General features: G+C 38.4%; 1 protein-coding gene across 4 annotated transcripts in view; it reads right to left on the bottom strand.

The window, feature by feature from the left end:
- Positions 1-1,265: 1,265 nt before the first annotated feature.
- Positions 1,266-24,579, bottom strand: part of SKP2 (S-phase kinase associated protein 2) — a 31,987-nt gene continuing 8,673 nt past the window's right edge. Inside the window, exons 3-11 of one of the 4 annotated variants that reach the window (XR_008673287.2) lie at positions 21,501-21,612; positions 18,595-18,738; positions 16,814-16,948; positions 14,818-14,916; positions 13,531-13,661; positions 8,273-8,324; positions 7,998-8,105; positions 6,479-6,691; positions 3,407-3,477 (exon numbers count right to left, since the gene is read on the bottom strand). Coding sequence is in view for 3 of the 4 variants with exons in the window: in XM_004058940.5 (XP_004058988.1) it covers positions 3,264-3,477; positions 7,998-8,105; positions 8,273-8,324; positions 13,531-13,661; positions 14,818-14,916; positions 16,814-16,948; positions 18,595-18,738; positions 21,501-21,612 (995 nt within the window). In the remaining variant the exon portion in view is untranslated. Of the gene's footprint in view, positions 3,478-6,478; positions 6,692-7,997; positions 8,106-8,272; positions 8,325-13,530; positions 13,662-14,817; positions 14,917-16,813; positions 16,949-18,594; positions 18,739-21,500; positions 21,613-24,579 lie in introns of all 4 variants that reach the window. The other 3 variants (XM_004058941.2, XM_004058940.5, XM_055367726.2) reach the window with 3 other exon arrangements.

Below are 24,579 nucleotides of genomic sequence, written 5' to 3'. Positions count from 1 at the left end.
ACAAAAGACAAAATTGACAAATGGGATCTTATTAAACTAAAGAGCTTCTGCACAGCAAAAGAAACTACCATCAGAGTGAACAGGCACTACACTATGGGAGAAAATTTTTGCAATCTACTCATCTGACAAACGGCTAATATCCAGAATCTACAAAGAACTCAAACAAATTTACAAGAAAAAAACAACCCCATCAAAAAGTGGGCGAAGGATATGAACAGACACTTCTCAAAAGAAGACATTTATGCAGCCAAGAGACACATGAAAAAATGGTCATCATCACTGGCCATCAGAGAAATGCAAATCAAAACCACAATGAGATACCATCTCATACCAGTTAGAATGGGGTTCATTAAAAAGTCAGGAAACAACAGGTACTGGAGAGGATGTGGAGAAATAGGATCACTTTTATACTGTTGGTGGGACTGTAAACTGATACAACCATTGTGGAAGACAGTGTGGTGATTCCTCAAGGATCTAGAACTAGAAATACCATTTGACCCAGCCATCCCATTACTGGGTATATACCCAAAGGATTATAAATCATGTTGCTATAAAGACACATGCACAGGTATGTTTATTGCAACACTGTTCACAATAGCAAAGACTTGGAACCAACCCAAATGTCCATCAATGATAGACTGGATTAAGAAAATGTGGCACATATACACCATGGAACACTATGCAGCCATAAAAAATGATGAGTTCATGTCCTTTGTAGGGACATGGATGAAGCTGGAAACCATCATTCTCAGCAAACTACCGTAAGGACAAAAAACCAAACACCACATGTTCTCACTCATAGGTAGGAATTGAACAATGAGAACACCTGGACACAGGAAGGGGAACATCACACACCAGGACCTGTCGTGGGGTGGGGGGAGGAGGGAGGGATAGCATTAGGAGATATACCTAATGTAAATGACGAGTTAATAGGTGCAGCACACCAACATGGCACATGTATACATACGTAACAAACCTGCATGTTGTGCACATGTACCCTAGAACTTAAAGTATAATTTAAAAAAAAAGATAACAAGACTGTATTAGCCCCTTTTAAAAAGGCATTATAAACTTTTTTTTTTTTTAATGTGACAAGCATATGAAGTAGATGGGTCAAAAAGGACCATCTCAGGGCTCTGTTTTGAAGAGTCTTATTTAGATGTATCTAAGCCAAATGGCATACCACACTAAATGCTTTCAAATTTTAACCACAGCACTTAAAAAAAGAGAAAGAAAAAAGGAATACAATTTAGCTTAAGCACTCATTTTTATAAAAATGTGTTTTATTGTTTTAAAACAAGTCTATAAAAGTAGAAATCACATACAAAAATACAGATTACTCTGACATGTTGGCAAAATAGCTTATGGCTGGACTTGAGTTTGGAAGTTCTGTATGTTTGAGGGCATCCGATGTCAGAGTCCAACCGGATCCTAACCCCAGCTCTTGTCACTAATCTGTAAACAATAATTTCAAGTAGTATTTAGCACTTTTTAACTATTAAGAAATTGAAGCATCATCATTTCCTGTGCAACCCAACTTTAAAATCTTCCTTAGGTCTAAGCAGATAAAGGCACTTCATACTGTTTCTAACATTGACAATTTTTGATTTAAAAAAAAAAACAGTTAATATAAATGACTGGTGTTGGCTTTTTTTGTTGTTACATTTTGAACATACGAACAAGTCATCAATTTAAACTAGTTTTTGTGATTTTTAAGAAGTAGAATTTGGCTGGGCGCAGTTGCTCACGCCTGTAATCCCAGCACTTTGGGAGGCCGAGATGGGCGGATCATGAGGTCAGGAGATTGAGACCATCCTGGCTAACACGGTGAAACCCCATCTCTACTAAAAATACAAAAAAATTAGCCGGGCGTGGTGGTGGGCACCTGTAGTTCCAGCTAGTCGGGAGGCTGAGGCAGGAGAATGACGTGAACCTGGGAGGCGGAGCTTGCAGTGAGCCGAGATCGCACCACTGCACTCCAGCCTTGGTGACAGAGCGAGACTCCGTCTCAAAAAAAAAAAAAAAAAAAAAGAAGTAGAATTTAATCTTTTCACTTCTTTGTACCAGTTTAAAAAAATATATATCACTGATGGTATCAAAAGGTCCCACATCTGGATTTTAACTCTTATGTAGGGATAAGTAGTGCTTACTACTGAAACTGCATGGAAGATATACCTGCTTCTACTGTATATTTCTGATTGAAGAGAACATGCAGTTCCTCTTAGGGAACTGTAGGTCTGATAACCTTATATATGGATAGTTTCAAACAATTATTGCTGAGAGATCATTTTAAAAAAAATACAATTTAAAATACTTGATTCCAGAGTAATATAAAAGTAACCTTAAGAACCTCAGCGCTAAAGGAAAACAGCAGGCAACTTCAGAATTCTTCCATCCAAATTTTCAAGAACAGAGAGTGGATTAATACCACCTTTCTAAAACAAAGCAAGTCATTTTAAAAGCTAAAGGACCCATGTTAACATAATTTGATTATCAAGTTAGAAAACCACAATTATATTTCTCATCTAATTTAGATTCTGGAAACACAGTAACTTAATGAACATTACAGGATACTTCAAATTAACCTGTCATAGAAAACTGTCTGCTGGGCCTTCAAATCCTATATTGATTCTATACCTCTGGGTTTTGTAATGTTTGGTCTTTTGTTAAGTTTTAAGGTGAATTACATGGGGTTACTTATTTCTATTAACCTAATTTCAAATCTAAAGGCAAAATTAAAATACATTTTTCTCTTTCCTATTCCTAGAAAAGATGGCCTCAGACGCTACTATCCTATGATTCTCTTTTTGTTCAGCTCATAATACAAATAGCTTATTGTTCTTCTAAGCTGTCTTATAAAGCAATACTATAAAATTAAATAGATAAAAGTTATATGGGCTATGAAGATTGTTTGCTGGTGGTAATTTTTAAGCTTGATTCTGAATAGACTTAGTAAGAAGGGCACTTGGAAGAGGTGGCTCAAATTTTGCTCTTTAAGATATCTTGAAATTATAGGCTCACTCTCCCAAAATTTCAAAAGGCCTACAACTTTGGCTCTTAAGAGCAAAGCAGTGATAGAAGCTTTTAGAATCATTTCAAATTGCAAGATTTCATAGTTTTCCCTCTCAAATGGCTCCCTAGTATACTTGCAGAATGAAGGCAAAGGGAAAACCAAGAATAAAACTAGCTAAGTACTCCAGCAATTGGGCTTCCTGCCTATTTTCCCTGTTCTAAAGAAGAGACACCATCCTGCAATAAATACTTCATAGACAACTGGGCTTTTGCAGTGTCAGTCGGCATTTGATGCCCCATATCTCCTGGTTCTTTTTGTTGCCAATAGTTGGCCTGGCAATGGTGGTGAAATGGGAGCAATTAATCTGTAGATGAGGAAGGGCTTCCTTTAACAGTTGAAGGGTACCATCTGGCACGATTCCAAAAACTTGTAGTGTTTTTAGTGTGGGAATTTCTCCAAGTTCACTGGAAAGGAAGAAAAAGACTTTCAGAATAGCAGTATCTATGGAAACTGTTTGACTAGAGTTATATGACCCAAATTTGACAATTTGTGTCATCTACAAAATGCAGTCTGAAAGTGTAATTTACAATAAATGATTTGAGAAAATAGCAAATTAAACTGGAAAGCACAGACCATATAGCTTGAGCAACATGTCATTAGGAAACACACTGCTGCATTTTATTGAATGAGGTTCCTAATAACCTTAGAAACTCAGATTTATTTAAGAATCCAACCATATTTGCTTCCTTTCTCCAGTTGTGATTTATACAGTGATCTGAATGGGGTTACTGTGTTATGAGAAGAAACTAGCAAGCGAGTGATGGTAAAAGCAAATGTTTTACTGTGGCACCAGTTGGAACCACCACAGGTTACATGCAAATTAAGGATATGAACTTGACCTTTATTTGAACTAGGCTCATCTCTTAAAGGGAGATGCTGTCAGGATTGATGAACTTCTTAATAATGGTTCATAGTCAACAAGTCCATTATGTGTGATGAAAACTACCACTGACTTCCCTAAGATATTTTAGATAGGGTTATATAGTTGGGTACAGGTGGAGAAAATGGGTGAAAAATCACACCCTTTATAGGAGGCAATAGCTATCTTACCTCCCTACGTATTACCATTTTTTTTCTGCATAGATAAGCCAGTCCCTTTAGGTATTTCACATTAGATGAAATTCAACCCTGTTAACAGTGAAATTCTGTTTCACAAATTCTGTTTCTCAAATTCTGTTTCACAAATTCTGTTTTTCCAAAGTAAATACTGTTTGGTGTTGGTAATGATTTTTTCCTTCTTAACTCAGATCTATGTGCCTAGAAATTCATCTCTCTCATCTCTATTTGCTCAAGGTTGGGACACACAGTACAAAGTCTCAGGAAAGGGAACATTTATTTTGGAATTTCAACAAAATCCTACTACAGATCAACGAGCACATCAATGACCTAAAGTCAGAAACATCCTTTATATTTTCACATTGTCAATAATTATTTTTAAAAAGCCCCAAACTTTCCTTATAACTGTCTTTCTTCCTTCTAGCCTATTCTATATACCAATTTCCAAGGCATCCTCCTAAAGCCTAGCTCATGTTAGTCATTCATCTGCTCCAAAACCTTTGATGCTTCCCTTGTGTTTACAGAACCCAGGCTGTTCAGCTAGTCTGAAGACCTTCCCTGTTTAACCTGCTCTTCCAGTCTTCCCACTACTCCCCTAAATGTATTTATTCTACATTCCACAAGGTGTCTTAAACCCCACAAATGTTTAATGTACGTTAGCTGAGTACAAGATGAAGGCTAATTTATAAAATAAAAGCATTATCCAAAGGAAATAAATACGCTTGTTCACAAGGGGACAATAAGATCTAAAGGTATATAACCAAAGAAAATCAGAAAGAACAAATTGCTGTCATTAAGTAAACTGCTTTCTGGAATGTAGAAACACTGTCGAAGTAAGATCACAGTATACACAGATACTTATACTTAATCACTTACGATGACAGCAATCCAGCTCCAACTTTGAATCCCTCATGTGAAACTTGGGAAACGTTGTAATTACTATGAGAATTCTGGTTCTGGTATATCCAAATTAGCCAAATTGTGAGCCATTCTGCACTGGAGAATATTTAAGGGAAGAAACTGTAGGTGGAGTAAGAAAAGGAGGAATGGCAGATGGCAGAGGAGGACATGTTCTTGCAACAGCATTGGGAAAGAGATTTGGTGAGGAAAGAAATTAAGACCAGACTCTCAGAACACACTCGGGTGTTATATACAAGGGGGTTATATAAGATAAGATGATGGATGAAGAACCAGTTCCAAGTCAAAAATCCAGAAAGTCTCTAAAATTTTAAGGAGACAAAAAAAAAATGCCCCCTGGTATGTGCATTACCTACAACTCAGAATAAAAAATTTGCAAGCATCTTTTAAAAACTACAATGGAAGAGACTGAAGAGCAAACTAAGGGATAGCAAATAGAAATAAGTAGTTCAAGAGCCATTATTTCTAATGTAAGAAATGTAAAATCACACCAATGTCTTACATATATTGAATTTTAGAAAATAAAAGATATTTATGAACTCTTTCACAGGATTGCTCCTTACCTTATCTGTACAATAATCCTGTTTTCCTTATAAAATCTTAAATGCCTCAACTACAAATGCTCCTACCACAGAAGTCTTTTAGTCTTATCTTAGTTTACTACCTCCAGCTTGGGTTTCTTACATGAATGAGAAATAGGGAAGAATTAGAAGGAAGTTTAGACATAGAGAAGAAGACCAATTAAGAAGTAAGGGAATAAATATAATGGGAATAGGTCCTGGGGAAGAAAACTTTATAGTTTCCCAAGTATTTTAAAATATTACAGAAGAAAGACATTCAAATTGTATTTTCCCACTTCCGAGAAATAAATAGCCTTAAGTTCTTTAGCATAGATGGCTCTCTTGAAATTATTATGGAAATATCCTGGAATTTTTATTATAAAGCTTAAATATATCAGCTGCCAAAATGATTGAAATTAGAGTCATTCTAATTCTTATTTTATCTCGAGAAACTTTTAAGCATAAGGTACCAACAAACTCATCCTAAAGGATGCACAATGCAAATCAGTGTACTATTTACACAATACCTAAAGAAATATACTCTTTTACCTTAATGTTCAAGGACAGGATCTTTCTTCTTCTCTATTCTAGTGGTCTGACTTGTAACTAAACTCCTAATGCCCCTGTTTGTCTTATTTCATAAGATTTGTACAAATAAGAAATAATAATACAGTGAAGGTTCACAATAGGTCTGTGACTTCAGACCCGTGTTTGTAACTATCAATTCACACTGCCTCCAGGTATTACCATGCGATTATTATGCAGGTATCGCAATTACTATTACTATTATCCCACTGGATAAAAATATTAAAATGAAGAGCTCACAGCCTTCCCCTCGCCTCTGCTTGAGAAAAAGCATTTGGGTCATTACCTGCTTAGCTTCTTTCTTTCTGCAGAGAAGGAACAAAAGCAAGACACATGGATAGATGCTCTTGAGAAAAGCAACCCAAAAAGAATGATCACCACACTCCCCAGGGGGCTGCACAGGCAAAGAAGCAGGAGGCCAGATGGCAAGGACAGGAAAGAATGGATGACAGAGAAGCCTTTTTGGGTAGACGCTAGAAGCTCCTAGGAGTTCTGGATGCTAGAAAATAGAGAGGGCAGGGATTTTAATAAGAGTTTCATGCACATGAATTTAAACCCCAACATTTGAGAGCTGGGAAAGTAAATCCTGCCATCCTATTTTAGGCAGTCCTTTCCCAAATGAGATACCAGCTCAGACCCCGAACCCCAAGATTAATTAAAAAATGATTAATTAAAATGCGTAGCTGCCAGATTTCCTAACTCTACTAGTTAACTCTGTGTAGCTGAAGTATCTGATTTATTCATTAATACTTGAAACTAACTTAAAAGATTCAAACTATGATTCTGAGGACTAAAGTTCTTTGTTCAAATTCACCACCCTTCCTACCTAGGAGCTGGAAGCTAAATTAACCTTTAGTTCATGAGCTACATAAATGAGTCCAGCAGCCGCATTCAAGACATGTTGGGCACCTGATCAACTCTAAGATACTGACCTCTTGTGGTTTTTAATAAAATTGCTTCACATGTACATTTGCCATTAGGGAGACTTTTCCAGTCCTTTGGAATGAAATACAGAAAACCTTTTCAAACAAGATATGATTCCCAGGATGAGTTGGGTATGGTGTTTCCCAAAGGAAAGATGGACCAGGCTGCTTCTTTCTTGCACTCCCTTGATTCTGTGGAAGTTGCTGAGCAGGTAAAACTAACCCTTGTATAAACTATTAGATTAGATAGTGACTATTTTGCCTCTGTCCAGGAGACCTAGGATTTAGATCCAGGTCAGCCACCAACTCACCATCAGGTTTGAATAAGTCACTTCACTTCACTTTTTAGACCTTAACATTCCCCTGTTCAAAAACAGTATCAGACTTACAATACATACCATCTACGGGCTTATATCTTTCCAATTTCTTCACTATCCAGGACTTACATCACTAGAAGATACAGAACTTTAAGTCCAGATGAAAGCTTTTGGAATCAACTGGAGTTAATCCGAAAAATTTGGAAAGAAAAAAAAAAAAAGACACTAACCCACATTGGGTCTGCCTTCCCAATTACACTTCAAGTTTCCTGGAGGAAAAGGTTATCTTCTGCTTCTCTGCTAAGTCTTCTCATAGATACTAAGACAGCAAGCTAGTAATTGAAACTGCTTACAGACAAACAATAAATGTTTAGTGAACAATCTGGATCAACTCAATTTCACCAGTTTAAGCAATACTCTGCTGGTCTTTCATAGCCAGTCTGTGGTATACTCATTACTAATGTTTCGGTTTCATATGTCTATTAATAAAAATGGATTTTCACACCAAGGGGCATCTCTGTTGTTTCCTGCCTTCTATTAAGCATTAAAAACAAAACATACTTACAGTAAAGTTTCAGGTATTATATCATAGCACCGACTGAGTGATAGGTGTTGGAGGTAGTTGAGCTGGAAAAATTCCTGAAAGCAGTCATTCTTTAGCATGACACTATCACTGTAAGAAGGCAGAAGAAAAGATATTGAAAATCACACATTGAACCTAGATAAAGAAGACAGAAATAACCTACTGTTTAGTTGCTTCAACATTATGATCCTTTCCCAATTTAATGAGAAATCAAGATTTTTCAACTTTTGATTTAAAATAAACAAATAAAAAAATACCTTAAGTCTAGATGGACAAGATTGGGGCATCTTCTAACTAAAGTAGAGAGATCTAGGAAAAGCAAAAAAACATGATGGTCACTATTAAATGAGGAACAAGACAAGGATATTTGTTATCACTACCATCATTGAACATCATGCTGGAAGTTCAGGGCAATGCAATTAGAACCACACACTATTAGAAAGAAAAAATGATCATCTTGGAACATAAAATTTTCTACCCAAAAAGCCCAAGAGAATCATCCGAAAAAGAAAACTGTGTAAAATGACAATCTTTAGCTTATCTATGTATCAGCAATAGCAGGCTGGAAAAATAATAGGGAAAAAAATCCCATTCACAATAGCAAAAAGTAAAATTAAACACCAGTATATATAAGCAAACAATATATTACAAAGGTAGCACCTCAGATCAACAAGAGAAATAATGGATCAGTAAAAAGAAATATTGCCACTACAACTGGAAAAAAATATTTCTCCAACTCAAATAACATATTTAAATACATTCCACATAATAAGTTCTGAATACAAAAATATTATTTTTGTATTTAGGGTAATAATATATTAAATATTAAAAATTACTAAACAAATAATTCAGGGTAATTATTTAATTGAATCTTGGTATAAGGTATTTCTAAACATAAAAGAAAACATAGGGAACACATAAATTTACTACATAAAATTTTAAAACTACCATATTAAAACAATTTAAAAAGTATCAGAAAACTGGGAATGTTTTCAACATATATTAAACAGTGAGTTAATCTTATATAAAGAGAAAAAAGATAAATCAAAAATAGGCAATGAACATGAACAAATCTACATTGCAAAATACCAAGATAATAAAAAGGAGCAAGAAATACCAAATAAAATTGGAAATATTTCTTCTCAGCCATCAAGTGAAAAAAAATTCTATTATAAAGTAGGTCTATCATAAAGTAGGTCTTCCATGTACCACAGGTAGATATTTAATTTTATTTGCAGGCTTTCAGGAGCCTGAACCCTGCTTGTTTTGGATAGTGAACTGATTCCTGCTTTGTTTGGATAGTGAACTGATTTTTTTTTTTTAAAGAATTCAGAGAATTATACACTTTACTTTTGGTCCAGTAATTCCACTTTTAGAAAAATATAGATGTGTATGAATATATTCAATGTGGCAACAGTTATATTAGCCCCTCCTCCAGTTAGTTTAATATGTTAACCTCATCCATTCCATGAAATACACTGCTAATCATTATGAAAACACTTTCTGATAACATTTCATACATTAAAAAAAATACTAGGATAGCTTGTAAACAAAATATATACAATGCATTATAATTTCAACTTGGCCAAAACACACTCAAACTCACATTTACACACAAACACATACACAGAAAGAAAGAGAGAAGAAAAAAAAAAGGCTGCAAGGAAATACATCCAAAATGTTAACTGCAGTATTCAAGGGTGTTGGGATTACAGGCAACTTTTCAGAATTTGGAAGAAAGTCATGTAAGCTACTTGGCAATCAGAAAATGAATCAATAAATCTTACTTATTTAGAACAACAGGCAAACTTCATTAACATTTGAGGGTTTTTTCGTCTCACAAGTATATCCCCTCTCCTAAATTCTGGACTTGCATTTTCAACTGCCTCCTCAACATACCGTTTGGATATGAGATAGGCCTCTAAATTTATGTCTAAAATCAAATACTCAGTTTCTCCCCCAAATTTCCTCCTTCCCTAAACTCTTTCCCATCTCAGCAAGTGATACTTTCACGAATCCAGTGGCTTCAGCCAAAACCCTTGAAATCATAGTGGACTATTTTTCTCACATCCCACGTTCATTCTGTCACCAAATCTCATGATGTTGGTTTTTAAAATGTGCCCAAATCTGATCATTTCTTACCACCTTAAATGTCACCAGCCTAGTCTCCTAACTGGTCTCCCTGCTTCATACTTCCCCGCTACAGCCTTTTCTCAACACAGCACTAGCATGAGTCTTTTAAAATGAAGTCAGTCATATCATTGCTCTGCTCGAAATACTCTAATGGCTTCCCATATCCCATGTCACTTAGAAAAAATTCAAAGCTTTTGCCTTGGCTTAGACAGCCCTTGGCCATCTTTCTCCTCTCACTGTTCTCCCTGCTCCCTCTCACACATTGGTTCCATATCAAGGTATTTGCACTCACTGGTCCTTTGTTCTTGAATGTTCTTCTCTCACATATGCATATGGATTCCTTCTTCACTCAGTCATTTCTCTGGGTCCAGTACAGTCTCCTCAGAGAGGCCCTGTCTTTAACCATTCCATCTAAAAGTAGTCCTCTTTCTGCCACATTCTATCTGGTTACTCTGCTTTGCTTTTCGTCCTTGCATTTTTACCTCCTTTCATAACATTTATGAAATATGTTCACTTTCTGGCTCCCCCACTAGAAAGTAATCTTCGTTAAGAGTGACTTTCTCTGTTTTGTTCAATCACTGTAGGTGCTCAATAAATATTTAATAAATGACCAAAAAATGAAAAAAGTACACAATAAAATTTTGAAGGACCAATCATCTAGCCAGCCAACTAGCCATCAGCAAAATCTGATGCATCATACTTTGACACCACTGGAGAAAGAACGAAACATTGGGGAATAAAGGGTTAGTTTCCTCTGGCCCACACTTAAGCTCTGTCCTCCCTGGGCAGGAAGTAGTTAGTAAACAGTAGTCACTGCCAAGGTTTCCTTTTCACTGTCCCCTTCATTTCACCATAAACGGTAGACCCAACCTGAGCTAGAAGGATCTTAGAAACCACATAATCCAACCCGTTACTTCAAAGGAGAGATGATTTCAGCTACAGAAGTCAAGGTCAAATCCAAGACCAAACGTTTCTGTGCTTCATCCATTGCTCCATGGAAAGGTAGTGATGGGGGTAGTGGGGGAAGGAACAGTAATAACAGCCAACACTAATTGAACTCTTACCATGTGGCAAGAAATGTTCCACATGCCGTACATGTCTTAACTTATTTATTCTTTCCTGTAACTCTAAGAGATGGGTTCTACTTATCTCCATTTTACTGCTGAGAAAACTAAGGAACAGGCAAGTTTAGCAACTTGCTCAAGTCTACCCAGTAAATGGCAGAGTGGATATTTGAACCCAGGCCATCTGGTGCCAGTCTATGAGCTAAAACCAAATCCATATTACCTCATATATAATGAAATGGTGTGTGCTATTGTTAATGACATTAAAAACTTTTTATCCCCATGGTATAATTAAAAAACTAACACTTCAATTTATAGTCTGTCTCTCTGTCCTGAATGTGTCCTGCAAGCAGCATTTTAATACCTACTATTTCTGCCAAAACTCGGTAAACAGGCTCTCTGTTCTTTCTTGGAGGAACAAAGGGAAAGATTTTAAGCCAAACTTGGACAAAACCAACAGCACTTTGCCTACAGCAGTTTCTCAACCTTGCACCCAGAGCCTCGATTCATGTCAGAAAATCTTTCAGTAAAGCAGTGAAAGATCCAGATGTGGGAAAGAAATATAAACAAGGCACTGCCTTCCCTTCACCTGCAGACAGAGAACCAAGAGTGATGGGATTTCACACTAAGAGGATGCTCGTGGGTGGGAGTTTAAACTTCTTGGAGGAAAATTTGGCAGAAACTATCCAAAACTTGAGAATAGTACTTAATGCTGGACCCAGCAATTCCACTTTTAAGAATCTATCCTTAGAAATGCATCCAAAGATTTGTCTCTGTCACTCATAAAATTGTTCATAGGAGAGAAAAACTGGGAAGATTCTGAATGTCCATTAGAATTCTGATCAACTGCATATATCGTTACTGACTTAATATAAATTATCGCATATCTATTTGATGGACTATCACATAGTCACTGATGATGACATCATGTAGTCACTGAAAATGGGGTTAAAAAGCATATTACGAAGTATTTAATATACCATGTCCCATTAAAAAAAAAAACAGTTTTTGTACAGGAAAAAGCCTAGCAAGATGTTAAGATTATTGATAATTTGCTTCCCTTTGTGTTTTTCTATATTTTACATTTTTTTAAATGACTGTATAACACTATAATCAGTTTTAAAATAGTAATTATAAATACTGGGTGGGGACAGTGGTATGAAATGAAGACATGATTGCTGCTTTTACAGCTTGCTAAAGAAAGTGTTCACCTTGTCTGAAAATGCAAGTGTTTGGAATGGCAGTAGTCCAAATTTGAGTCCTTGCACAGGTGAAAGACTCGAATTTCTACCCACTCATGAGAGTCTAGCAATTATTTTCTGTAGCTTTATACATCTTACCAGAGGACATCTGTCCTGGAGAAGTAGTTTTATACTACTTAAATTTTAAGATCTATTCTGCAGATGTTTGATTCAAATCTTTTTCAGAATAATAAAAACTATAATAAACAAAACACACTCAAATAAGCTAGTACTAACATCAAGATATGGTTGATATGTGTTGCTGGTTTAATTAGGTTTTGTAGAGCCCACAAACTGAATGTTGGCCTGAGACGGTGAAGCCATTTAAAAAACTTGCCATTTGTAATCACTTATCTTTGCAAATCAAGATTTTCTCATTAACATACAAGTAAAATAAAGCGTAACTGAATATTAAGGTTTTTAAAGACTGTTCCCTGCTACCCTTGACTTCTAATGCCTGTTTTCATCTAAAAATCCTCGTTGCCCTCTTGGACTGAATAAAAAGTAAAAGTCATAAATATGAACTTACTAACAGAGTTTATAACAGTTTTTCAACCTTGGAACTGATGTTTGGACCAGATTATTGTGCATGCTATTCTCCATCCTATACACCGTCCACCAGCATCCTGCCTTCCGCCCATGAGAGACCAGCAGCACTCCTACAGCTGTGACAATAAAAAATGTCTCCAGACATTGACAAATGTCCCCATACAGACAAAATAGCCCCTAAGGAACAACCACTACTTAATACTAATCAAATGCTACATTTATGTATTTTTATGTTGGGGTTTACCTAATCATTTAGTTGATTAAAAGTTTTTCTGCTTAAAAATACATTGTTTTCAAGTGTAAAGGTTTCTACTGTTAGATCCTGAATTCAAACCTTGGCTCTAGCTCACTAGCTGTTTACCTTTACCTAACCATTCTGATTAGCAGCTACCTCATCTGAAAAAGGGGACTAACACATGCACTGGATTAAATGAGAAAACTTATGTGGAGGAATGATTAGGAGAAGCTCAATGAATCTCATCTATTATGTTGTGAAGGCCTCAGTGGTCCAGGCTTGGAAGCTCTAACCTGATTTCTGGAGATTCTTTCTGTAGCCGCTAAGATTCAGCTGGGTGATGGTCTCTGACACATGCGCAACAGCCACCTGTACATGCTTTTCAGTGAAATCAAAACACCAGGAGAGGTTCAGCTCATCCAGTCTGCACAAAAGAGGGGTAATAAGCAAAATATGAAACCATCACACGGGAATGAGTTTGCCTCAAACTGCAAACAAAGAAAATATAAAGCCATTGATTCCTTATCATTTCATGCACAGAACACCTGCTTCTCTAACAGTAGCTACCTTTAGTCACCTAAGTATACCCTGTTTGCCCCTGAAAGTCGCCAGGGGATCAGAAGGGCCTTAGTGAATGTGCCTCCTCCTGGAAATGGAGAGAAGCACCTGATGATTCAAACCTTATTCCAGTACTGCAGGTAGAAATGCCAGTCTTTTATGTTTGCTTTCTCAAACTACCAACCACCCAACACAGACTGAACAGTTACTCACAATGTTTTACGCAATTGATGGATTGCACTGAGGATTCCTAATAAAGAGATGCTGACATTGCAAAAAGCCACTTCATCTTACTGTGCTTCTGCTAACTGAGCAAAAACGAGGGTTTCAGAGACAAAATACAACCATTAATCCCCACTCCCCACTTCTGGCACTGCTGACTAAATATAGGGCTATACATTTGATCTCACTGATAACATGCATATCCAGAGGCAATCTATTTTAAATGGACCATTAACAAGACACAGATTCAAATGCTGTACCATGGAGACCAAGGGATATTTTTAAAAAACAAACATATGCATAGTACTGTGTATTCCAAAAAGCATGTACTCCCCTCACTTAGCAATATCTGTAACTCTGTACCCTTTATGTGCTGACATTATTATGAAAGATATTGTTAATAGAATTGCCCAAATTTATGGTCTATATTTATAAAACACCAAATTTGATAAAAAATTGTAAGGTCTACAGATACCATAGGGGAAAAAACCTGAATGTACAGTTAAGTGTGAGCAAATTTCTTACAACCATACTGTTGATAGACACTACTACACTTCCCTTATTTTAACAGTTCCAAATAAACAAAAAAGAGATCACTATACAAGTATCACTTGCAAACTCAATTGACTTGGCTCCTGAGTTTGGACAGAAAGTTTGGAGGGCAAAAGATTTTGCATTCACCAAATCAAGAGCCTGGAAAGTACAAAAAGCTCAACAAGTTCATCCCATTTTATACAGATGTGAGGGATAATTTTACGTTTGACATAAGAGTCTATAATCAAGTCTCACATCTTTCATACCTGGAACAGCTGCTTAGCAGAGTCTGCAGGGCAAATTCAGAGAATCCAGAACACCCAGAAAGGTTAAGTCGCACTAAATTTGAGTTTTTTGCGAGAGTACTGGAAAAAGAGAAAAACGTCAGAAGAAAAAGACCAGTAAGACACTATTCATCAACAACATTTAGATGACAGCAGGCAAGTGTAGTTAAGCTCACAGATCTTTGAGTCAGTGAGTTTAAAATGTATATCACTATCTCTCAGACATCAAACAGGATAATTTGCCTCAGTTTACTCATTTGTGAAATGGTATTATCAAACTTCTTGGCAGGGTTATTAAGAAGATTAAATGATATAATGTAATAAAAGACTTACTATGAAGCAAATACACAAGAATATCAATCAATGTACTTTTTGAATTAAAAAGACAATGGAATAAACATATATCCATTTCACCCATAATTAGAATTAGCTTGCAAACGTCTACTTGTAAAATCACCAGGTTCTTTCGATTATACATCTCTCAAATTTGCCATCTTCTCTAATACATCCCCAAATGCCCTGTGTTAGTAAAACTTAGTGATTAAGAGTAAGAATTCTGGAATATTGTATCACTAGGTTCACATGTTGGTTCAGCCACCTACTAACAATGTGACCCTGGAAAAGACTTATTCAGTCTCCCTGTGTCTCAGTTTCCACAACTATAAAAAGGAAACAAGATCACACTTCATAGGGTTGCTGTCAGAATTAAATGAAAATGCATTTACAAAATTCACTATCTGGCACATAATACATGCCCCAAAATATTAGCTGCTATTACTGCTATCTGTTTTATATCAGACTTCATCTTTTCTCACTTGAATGAACACAGCAGTATCCTTAACTACTCTAGCTTCTTCTATCCTCGATGCACCCTCCATGATACCTGGCAAGTTAATTTCCTAAATTTCAACTCTTGACGTGTTCCTTCCATTCTCAGAACAACTCTCTCCACCATCCTTCCCTTTTTTTATTTTTTTTTTCAGATGGAATTTTGCTCTTGTCACCTAGGCTGGAGTGCAATGTTGTGGTCTCAGCTCATGGCAACCTCCGCCTCCCGGGTTCAAGCGATTCTCCTGCCTCAGCCTCCTGAGTAGCTGGGATTACAGGTGCCTGCCACCACACCCAGCAAATTTTTGTATTTTTAGTAGAGACAGGATTTCACCATGTTGGCCAGGCTGGTCTCAAACTCCCAACCTCAGGTGATCTGCCCACCTTAGCCTCCCAAAGTGCTGGGATTACAGGTGTGAGCCACCACACCTGGCCCATGCTTCCCTCTTGATGGAAGAGTCCAGTCCATTCTTCTTACAGCAAGGCGTAGGGGCCCATTACAATCTGGTCCCTGACTCTCCTCACCTTGTCACTCTCCTCCCTTAGTCCTGTGCTCCAGCAACTTCCAACTATGTAAGAGTTTAGAACCACACAGGAAGTTTTACCTAGACTGGTTGCTTTGTCTTATTACCTAGAGATCTCCTACCTAGATATCTTCAATACTCAAGAGTCACTTCCTCTAACAAGGCAGCTCCTCGTGTGTTGCCACATATTCACCGAAACATTTAATAAACACACTGCATGGTAATTATCTGTCTTGCTCATAAATAGTTTACCTTCTTGCAAGAGGAAATAGACATGTCTTGCTCAATGTTTCCTCTTGCAAGAAGGTAAACTATAGCTTAACCAGCATTCACTAACAAGGTGGGAAAAGTTTTAGAGCATTCATTTTCTTCCCAAATAATACACATGCATTGTTCATCCTTGTACTTGTATCTCTACAACCTAGCACAGGGCCTGGCATATAGTTAGCATTCAAGCTTTTGTTGCTTCAATGAGTCCTGAAAAGTTTTGCAGAAGCTAGAGCACTGCACTAGATATTTTCTGTATCCACCTGGATATGGCTAGAAGGGCACACCAGTTATATAAAGGGAAAAAAATTCATACACATAAAATCAACTTCCTTTGTGACACCCTGCCTGCCACTCACTTGACAATGGGATCCGAAAGCCGCAGGCCTTCCAGGCTTAGATTCTGCAACTTGGAACACTGAGACAGTATGCCGTGGAGGGTGGACACTTCTATAACTGAGTTCGACAGGTCCATGTGCTGTACACGAAAAGGGCTAAACACGGAGAGAAAAAAGGAGCTCCACAGGTGGCTCTCACGGGTACATCCAATTTCAAATCAGACCCCTCTTCTCCCCAAATGAGCAGCCAATCACAAACAAGACTCTAAATACATACTTCAAGCATTAACTATAGGGTCATAAAACATATTGCTACTAGTGTATTCCCATCTTCACTCATTTTAAAATGCAAGAGGATTTTTGCCAAGTACAGATGTTGCTGCCAATACAGTCCCACTTAGAAAATAACGAGTGGGCATCACAACAATGAGCTGGATGTGGGTGACAAGGAGATTAAGACCATAACGGCTCCTGGTTTCTGGCAGGGGTGAGTGGGTGAGCAGCAATAGAACAGGGAAGATAGCGGAAGAGAAAGTTTTAAAGGGAGACCAGGCTGGGCGCGGTGGCTCACGCCTGTAATCACAACACTTTGAAAGGCTGAGTCCAGTGGATCACGAGGTCAGGAGTTCAAGACCAGCCTGGCCAGCATGGTGAAACCCAGTCTCTACTAAAAATACAAAAAATTAGTTGGGCGTGGTGGCGCGCACCTGTAGTCCCAGGTGCTCGAGAGGCTGAGGCAGAATTGCTTGAACCTGGCAGGCAGAGGTTGCAATGAGCCGAGATCACGCCACTGCACGCCAGCCTGGGTGACACAGCAAGACTCCGTGTCAAAAAACAAAAACAACAAAAAAAAAAGGGAGGCCAAATTTGAGTTATGCTAATATTGAAGTCCTTGTAAGAAATTCAGGTACAGACGTTTTTAGGTAATTAGAAATTTGGGAATTTGAAAGGGAGGGCCAAGCTATAGATGAGGAACTGAGAGTTCTGGGCATAAATGTGGGTGTATAGGACACAGCTTGTCCAAGGACAGCATTTGGATTTGAAAAAGGTGGCAGCCAGGAACCGACCCTGGAGTGAACAAAGGAAATCACATATGTGAAGGAGACTGAGAAGGAACAGCCACAGGAGGAACAGGATAAAGAGCAGTGGGAGAGGTGGTCCTGACTACGGAAAGAAGGGAAAAAGTACTGGAGTCAGGAGACATGTTTTATCTTTAGCTCTGTTGTCTTCAGCTTGTTTTTCTGTTCAGTACCTAGTTATTCTACTATGTGATAGCAGTAACCTCAGTATTGCAAAATTATCAGAACAGGAAATTCTTTTTCAAAATATTCTACAAAACAAACAAAAAGAGGGCATTTTTTTCAGGTTCCAAATTTCTCCACGACAAAAATCATAAACCCCAAGCTACAAACATGAAAAGACTCCTCACTTTTTTTATTTATCAGAAATGGGCATTGGGGAAGTAACTGGGCACCCTTGCATCTGCCAGTGAGTGCTTTACTTGTGCCTGCCTTGTGGGACTCACAGTCCCCCTATCAGCCGAGGACTTGAGAAGACAAATGTGCCTCTTTCACCCTGGGAAGAGACTAACAGTAAACTTGAGTGAAATGGGAACAGTGTCATTGAAATCTATGCTAGGTTTCAGCACAAAGGCCCCATAGCAAAGTATGGAATTAACATCCCACACTGCACAGATAACCTACCATAGGCTTTAAGGCTGAAGAAAGAAAAAAAAAAAAGCTTTGATCTGTTTCTACCTCGAAATTTAGAAATAGTCTTTTCCAGGGATTTTTCATCTTTACCTGAAATGTTCAGCCAATGGTTGGTCCATAAATGATCGTGGGCAGCGGAAGGCAATCACCCCTTGAGACAGCAACCGACCAGTCACATCCGGGTGCAGATTTTTACCTGTGAGGTCTAAGGTCTGCCATAGAGACTCATCAGACCTATAAAAGATGAGATACTTAATTTGGCCAGTCGGTCACACTAAATGCTGGAAGCCCTCAACGACATTACTAACAGGTAGGACACTGCTGCTAAATCTCCTTGAAGCACATTCTAAAAGAACTTTTGTTTTTAAGTTGGCTATGCAATTAGCTATGATATTTTTAAGGCACTAGAGAATTTTTCTTGATCTCACCAGGGATAAGCTTCCATCTTTCTCTTTCTATATACTTCCAATTTAGACGGTTCAATGTGAACATTAGCACTGCCGTGATCTAGAACCAGAGAATCATATTCCAGCATTCAAGTTGACAAATTTAAAAAATGATTGCTCAAATCAATTAATTATTATATTACTAGGCAAACAGGATCCTCTCAGAAGTTTTAAATCTATTTGCCACTTTTGTTAAGCAATTATGATTACTGTAGCAACATGGAAAATTACTAAAGGAACGAAACTTAGCATTATTTTATTATGAAATAAGGCTGTCATAGATATTCAATAGCAATAGTCATGGTTCAGCTGTGCCTTATAATATATTCGAAGCTTAAAACATACATGTTTATATGTATGTGTACATATGTGTGTGTATGAACTAATGTGAAATAAGGGAAAAATACAACAGATTATAGATGGTGTTTCTAAAACAAAAGGGACGTTCTAAAAACGTACTGAATAGCACAATAAGAGGGTTTTAATATCCATAGTTAAATTCAATTTAAAAAAAGAAAATGTGAAATACAAGCACATGAAGGAACATTTTAAATGCTTAGGTGTACTAGAATTTTCTTTTTTAACAGTGCTTGAAATAAGTGGACCACTGGCCAGAGTTATGAAATAACTTCATCATAAAAAAATTGTCAGTGTGATTTGTGTGACAAATCTATCATTAAAAAGGTGGACTGTAGATAAGATATCCTTAAGAGAGTGGCACACTTTTCTATCTTTCTTGCCCAGACAGAAATCCATTTTGGCCTCCAAGGTATTGGTATTGACACCAGATCAGCACTGCTCTGGTTGTCTTGAATCTCATGCTTGATGTTTCCTCTTGCAAGAAGGCAAACTATAGCTTAACCAGCATTCAATAACAACAACCTGGGAGAAGTTTTGGAACAATTCATTTTCTTTCCAAATAATATACATTTTTTAGGAAGATGAACACCTCACAGAAAAATGAATTTGGGAGCTACCTGAACCCTAAGCCAAGCATAGCTAGATATGGTATGACGGTTAAGACCATGGAGTTAGCCAAACTTTAGATTCCTGCCTTTCCACTTATCTCTCAACCTACTATTCCTGACCCTGCAGTTTCCTCACCTCTGAAGCTGAGATGACACAAACACCATCACTTACAATCATATGGAGGATTAAACTGCAAACACTGCACCTCTCACATAGCAAGTGCTTAATAAATGTCAGTAATTACTTTTATGACAACTGAGATGAAGTTTAACAGACTCTAAGGGAGATGTAGGTCAAAGAATACAAAGCCACAGATATGCAGGATGAACACATCCCAAGATACAGTATACAACAGGAGAACTAGAGTCGATAATACTGTATTGTAGTCAGAATGTTTGCTAAAAGAGTAAATTTTAGGTGCTTTTGCCACAAAAAATAGGTAGCTATGTGAGATAATGAATATGTTAATGATAGTAGCCATTTCACATACATATAACAAAATATCATGCTGTATACCTTAAATATATACAATAAAATTTTAAAATGGGATTAACAGACTCTGCAAGAAGAGGACAAATGCATAGCTGGCAGAAAAAGAAAACCCAAGTGGGGTTGAGTGCGGTGAGGGTAAGTGAAACTTGCCTGCCACTTGCACCAGCATTCCAGGTGTGCAACCCTCTCTGCGGCTCTTCTAAACAAACAACCCACACCTGTAAATAGCAGCACGCCCTTGAAGGCAAGAGGCTCCTGCTATCTCACACAGGGAGTTCTAAGTATGTGGAGGGAGAAGCCAGATGGATGGCCTTTAAACACAAAGCAAAGAATGACCAGGAGGTAGGATAGGGATGAGAAGGCATGAAGATAGTAAAAAGTTCCAGTTGATAAACATAGCCTTTTTCTTGCTCCAGGCCTGTTATTGCCTTTCCAGCTCACCAAGTCTTTCCACATGCAACTCACCTTCCACACTTGAAAAGTGTTGCCAAAAAAAGAGCACAACCCCACCAATGGCTACTCTGTGCGGAACATGTCTGTGAGTCAGGCATTACACCAGCATCTTCACATTTCATCCTCATAACCAGTGGTTTCCTCCTCATAACCATTATCCCCATTTACATATGGGGAGACTGAGGCTCAGCAGTGTCAACTAACTCACTCAGGTCATGCAGAGCGTAAGCAGCAGAGGCTGGGTGTGCACTTGGGTCTAACATCAAGCCTGTGTTCCCTCTCCCTATTGCGCTCACTGCTCAGCCCAACGGCGTGAGGAACCGCTGTCTGCATGCACCTCTGTAACTCTCTCCGCACTTAAAGCACACCGCCTGGCCTACAGTCAGCATCCCATTAACACATGCTGCACTGAATACAGGGCAAAGAGGTTTCCAGACATTGGTAAGTTTATCCCTCCCAGGAAATTCCTCTTCCACTGTGAAATGAGGACACTGATTAATAAAAATATGAAGATACCTAGTTTGCTTTGTGCTGCTCTATTTTTCTTGGTTTTTAGTTTCATCAGACCAAAACGAATAAATAACCTTCCTCTCCTCTTCCTCCCCTACGTGTGCCAAAGGGGTGAAAAATACTTACGCTAGGCGATACCACCTCTTACAAACACCAGAGACCTTTAGCAGCTCAGGGAGGCACAGACAGGAAAAGATTCCCAAGAGCAGCTCATCCGGAAGGGAGTCCCATGAAACACCTTTGGAGGGAAAACAAGTGTTTGCCATCACCATTCTTTCACCCTATCAAGTCTACTGAGTCTTTTCAAACACATAAAGAATATACAACATTTAGCTTAAATGGGGAATTTAGCACAAATTAAATTACTCATCCTCACAATTATTTTTGTTTGAAAAATCATTTCTGTTGAACAGAAAAATAACTGTGGTGATGAGTAATTTAATTTGTGCTAAATTCCCCATTCCATCGTCTATGTACCCTGAAGTGACCACCACTCTCTCAGCAAATCAAAAAGAGAAAACCAGAACACTTTTCCTATTCTTCCCTTCAGCTCTAGCCAGCCAATCGGAGGCTGTGGCATGAAGAGTGGTACAGAGCAAGTCCCACCCTCTCAAATGTCATTCAATGACATTGTCAATTCATTGACATCAATAAGATATTGTGGTGCTTCTGGGTGCAAAGGAAGGTCTTGTTTCTCTCTGATGTGGACTCAGTAGTGACCTTATTTAAAAGGCAAATAAATCTTCTTCCCTTTCTGCTACGGTTGGCTGTGTCCCTACCCAAATCTCATCTTGAATTGTAGTTCCCATAATCCCCATGTGTTGCAGGAGGGACCCAGTGGGAGGTAATCAAATCATGGGGACGGTTACCTGGTGATAACCGCCCCTGTAATTTGATGCTGTTCTGGTGATAAGTGAGTTCCCACAAGATCTTATGGCTTTATAAGTGGCTTCCCCGACCCCTTTGCTCTGCACTTGATGCCGCCATGTGGAGAAGGACGTTTGCTTCCCCTTCCACCATGCTTGTAAGTTTCCTAAGGCCTCCCCAGCCAGGCTGAACTGTGAGTCAATTAAACCTCTTTCCTTTATGAATTACCCAGTCTTGTGTATGTCTTTATTAGCAGCATGAGAACAGACTAATATGCTTTCTTTCAGGTTTACAAAAGGCACAGTTTACCTAAAAGAGCAATACAAAAGGGTATTGTCATTTCTTAATTCAACAAATATTTACTGAGCTCCTACTATGGTGCCAGGTATCATTTTAGGTGTTGGGAAGGAGTAGTAAATCAGACCCAAAACACTACCTTCGTGGGACTTCATTCCAGTAATGTGGAACAGATAATCACACATCAAAAAATAAGTACATTATATGATATAGTAAAATTGATCTGTGCTGTGCAGAAAAATTAAACAGGGCAAGGGAGAGAACAGAGAGTTCAGAGCAGATGTTATTAAGTTTGAACATGGTGGTCAGGGAAGGCCATACTGAGATGACGAACACTAAGCAAGGCTTGAACAAAGTGAGGGAGTGAGCCCTGTGAGTATCTGGTGTGTGTTCTAGATGCAAGGAACAGCATGTGTGTTTGAGGCATAGCAAGGAGGCCAGTGTACAGCAGCAGAGGTAGGTGGGTAGAAAAGAAATCAGAGAGCAGCCAGGTCATGCAGGCTTCCTAGGTCATGATAAAGCCTTTGGCTTTGACGCTGAATTCTATGAGGCGCCACTAGAAGATTCTGAGCACAGGAATGACAGGCTCTCACGTAAGTTCAAAAAGGATCACTCTGGCTGCTGTGTTTAGAACGGAAAGGTGGATGCAGGAAGAGCAGTTTTCTTTCATAGAAGCAATCTCTAAATAACTATTCAACAAGTATGAAACTCTTACATATGAATACATAGAATAATCCCACAAGCTCAGGATAATGTAACAATTGCCAAGAAGGAAATAAATGCACAATGAAGGAATCCCAAAAAACGGTCAGATGAGTTCAATGATTGCCTTCCTAGGCTTTCCACCTCTGATGGATCTTCTACACCAATTCTGGTGATATTCTCTCCTCCTACTCCCATTTAAAGGTGCCAGTCTTTACTGAGCATGTCCTTTGTACCAGGCCCTGTATAAGTGGGTTTGAGGACACAAGGGAGAAAAACACCGAGGAGTGTGACAAACACCTGCTGCCCTGGGCAGTCTTTCTAAACCAGCATGTCTTTCCCCCAGTTAGAATCCTTCAGTGGTACACCCCAGGTATTTAGGCTAAAGTCCACAATGCTTAGTACAAAGTTAAAGGCTTTCAGCCAGGTCTCAACTAGTTTTTCTAGGTTCGTTATCTAGAAATGTGTTCCAGCCATTTGGAGCTACCTGTAATTCTTAGAATGAGTCATTCTGTGTCGTATCTCAATGCTTTTGCACATCCTGTGCTTGCCTCCAACTACTATTCATTTAAAATCAAATGGAAGCCCCAGTTCCCACAGAAGGCCTCCCATGACATCAACAAGGACAGGCCACTTACGTACCATAATTTCATTATTTACTTACTCATCTCTCTAGACCCCCAGGAGCTCTTGAGAACAAAAACGCTTTTTTTTTTTTAAACAATTTTTGTATTTTCAGGAACTAGCATAAAGTTGATACATTCATCCACTCCCATATTTATAAAATATGAACTATACACTGAGGTCTATTCTAGGTTTTAAGGACACAATGATAAACAAGGCACAATCCTGACCCTTATTCTGCTCAGAGTTTGAGAGATATAGACAAACAGGAAACTTCAATAAACTATCCTGATGGGCTACAGTAGGATTCGGGGTGCTGTGCAGCTTATGGGAATGGCGCAGGGGTTAGGGAAGCCTTTCTGGAGGAAGTGGCCTCTCTTGAAGAATGAGTAGGAGATACACAGTTGTTCAATGAATGCCTGTTCCCCTAGCCCCACACCCTTCAGGGGACAAAATTAAAGGATTGACTGAGGCCCTGAAAGCTAGGGGTAGAAAGCTGAAGGCAGATCACCCCTGCTGATCTGGGGAGGCAGCTGGAGGTTGTGAGGAGGCTCCTCGATGTGGCAGCTGTTCCATCACTGCCACAAAGTTCCTCCAAAGTCAACATGGGCAGGGGACAAAGGTTCTCAAACCAGGCTCTTGCCCTGCTCCCCAAATTGAAAACAAAGTTGAATGACAGGCTTTTCTCAAGTTTTTCTCCCATTAATCCAACTCT

The sequence above is a fragment of the Gorilla gorilla genome, chromosome 19, assembly GCF_029281585.2.
Source record: "Gorilla gorilla gorilla isolate KB3781 chromosome 19, NHGRI_mGorGor1-v2.1_pri, whole genome shotgun sequence".
Lineage (NCBI taxonomy): Eukaryota > Metazoa > Chordata > Mammalia > Primates > Hominidae > Gorilla > Gorilla gorilla.
The sequence above is the reverse complement of the archived record's forward strand: the minus strand, read 5'-3'. Positions and strand labels throughout refer to the sequence as shown.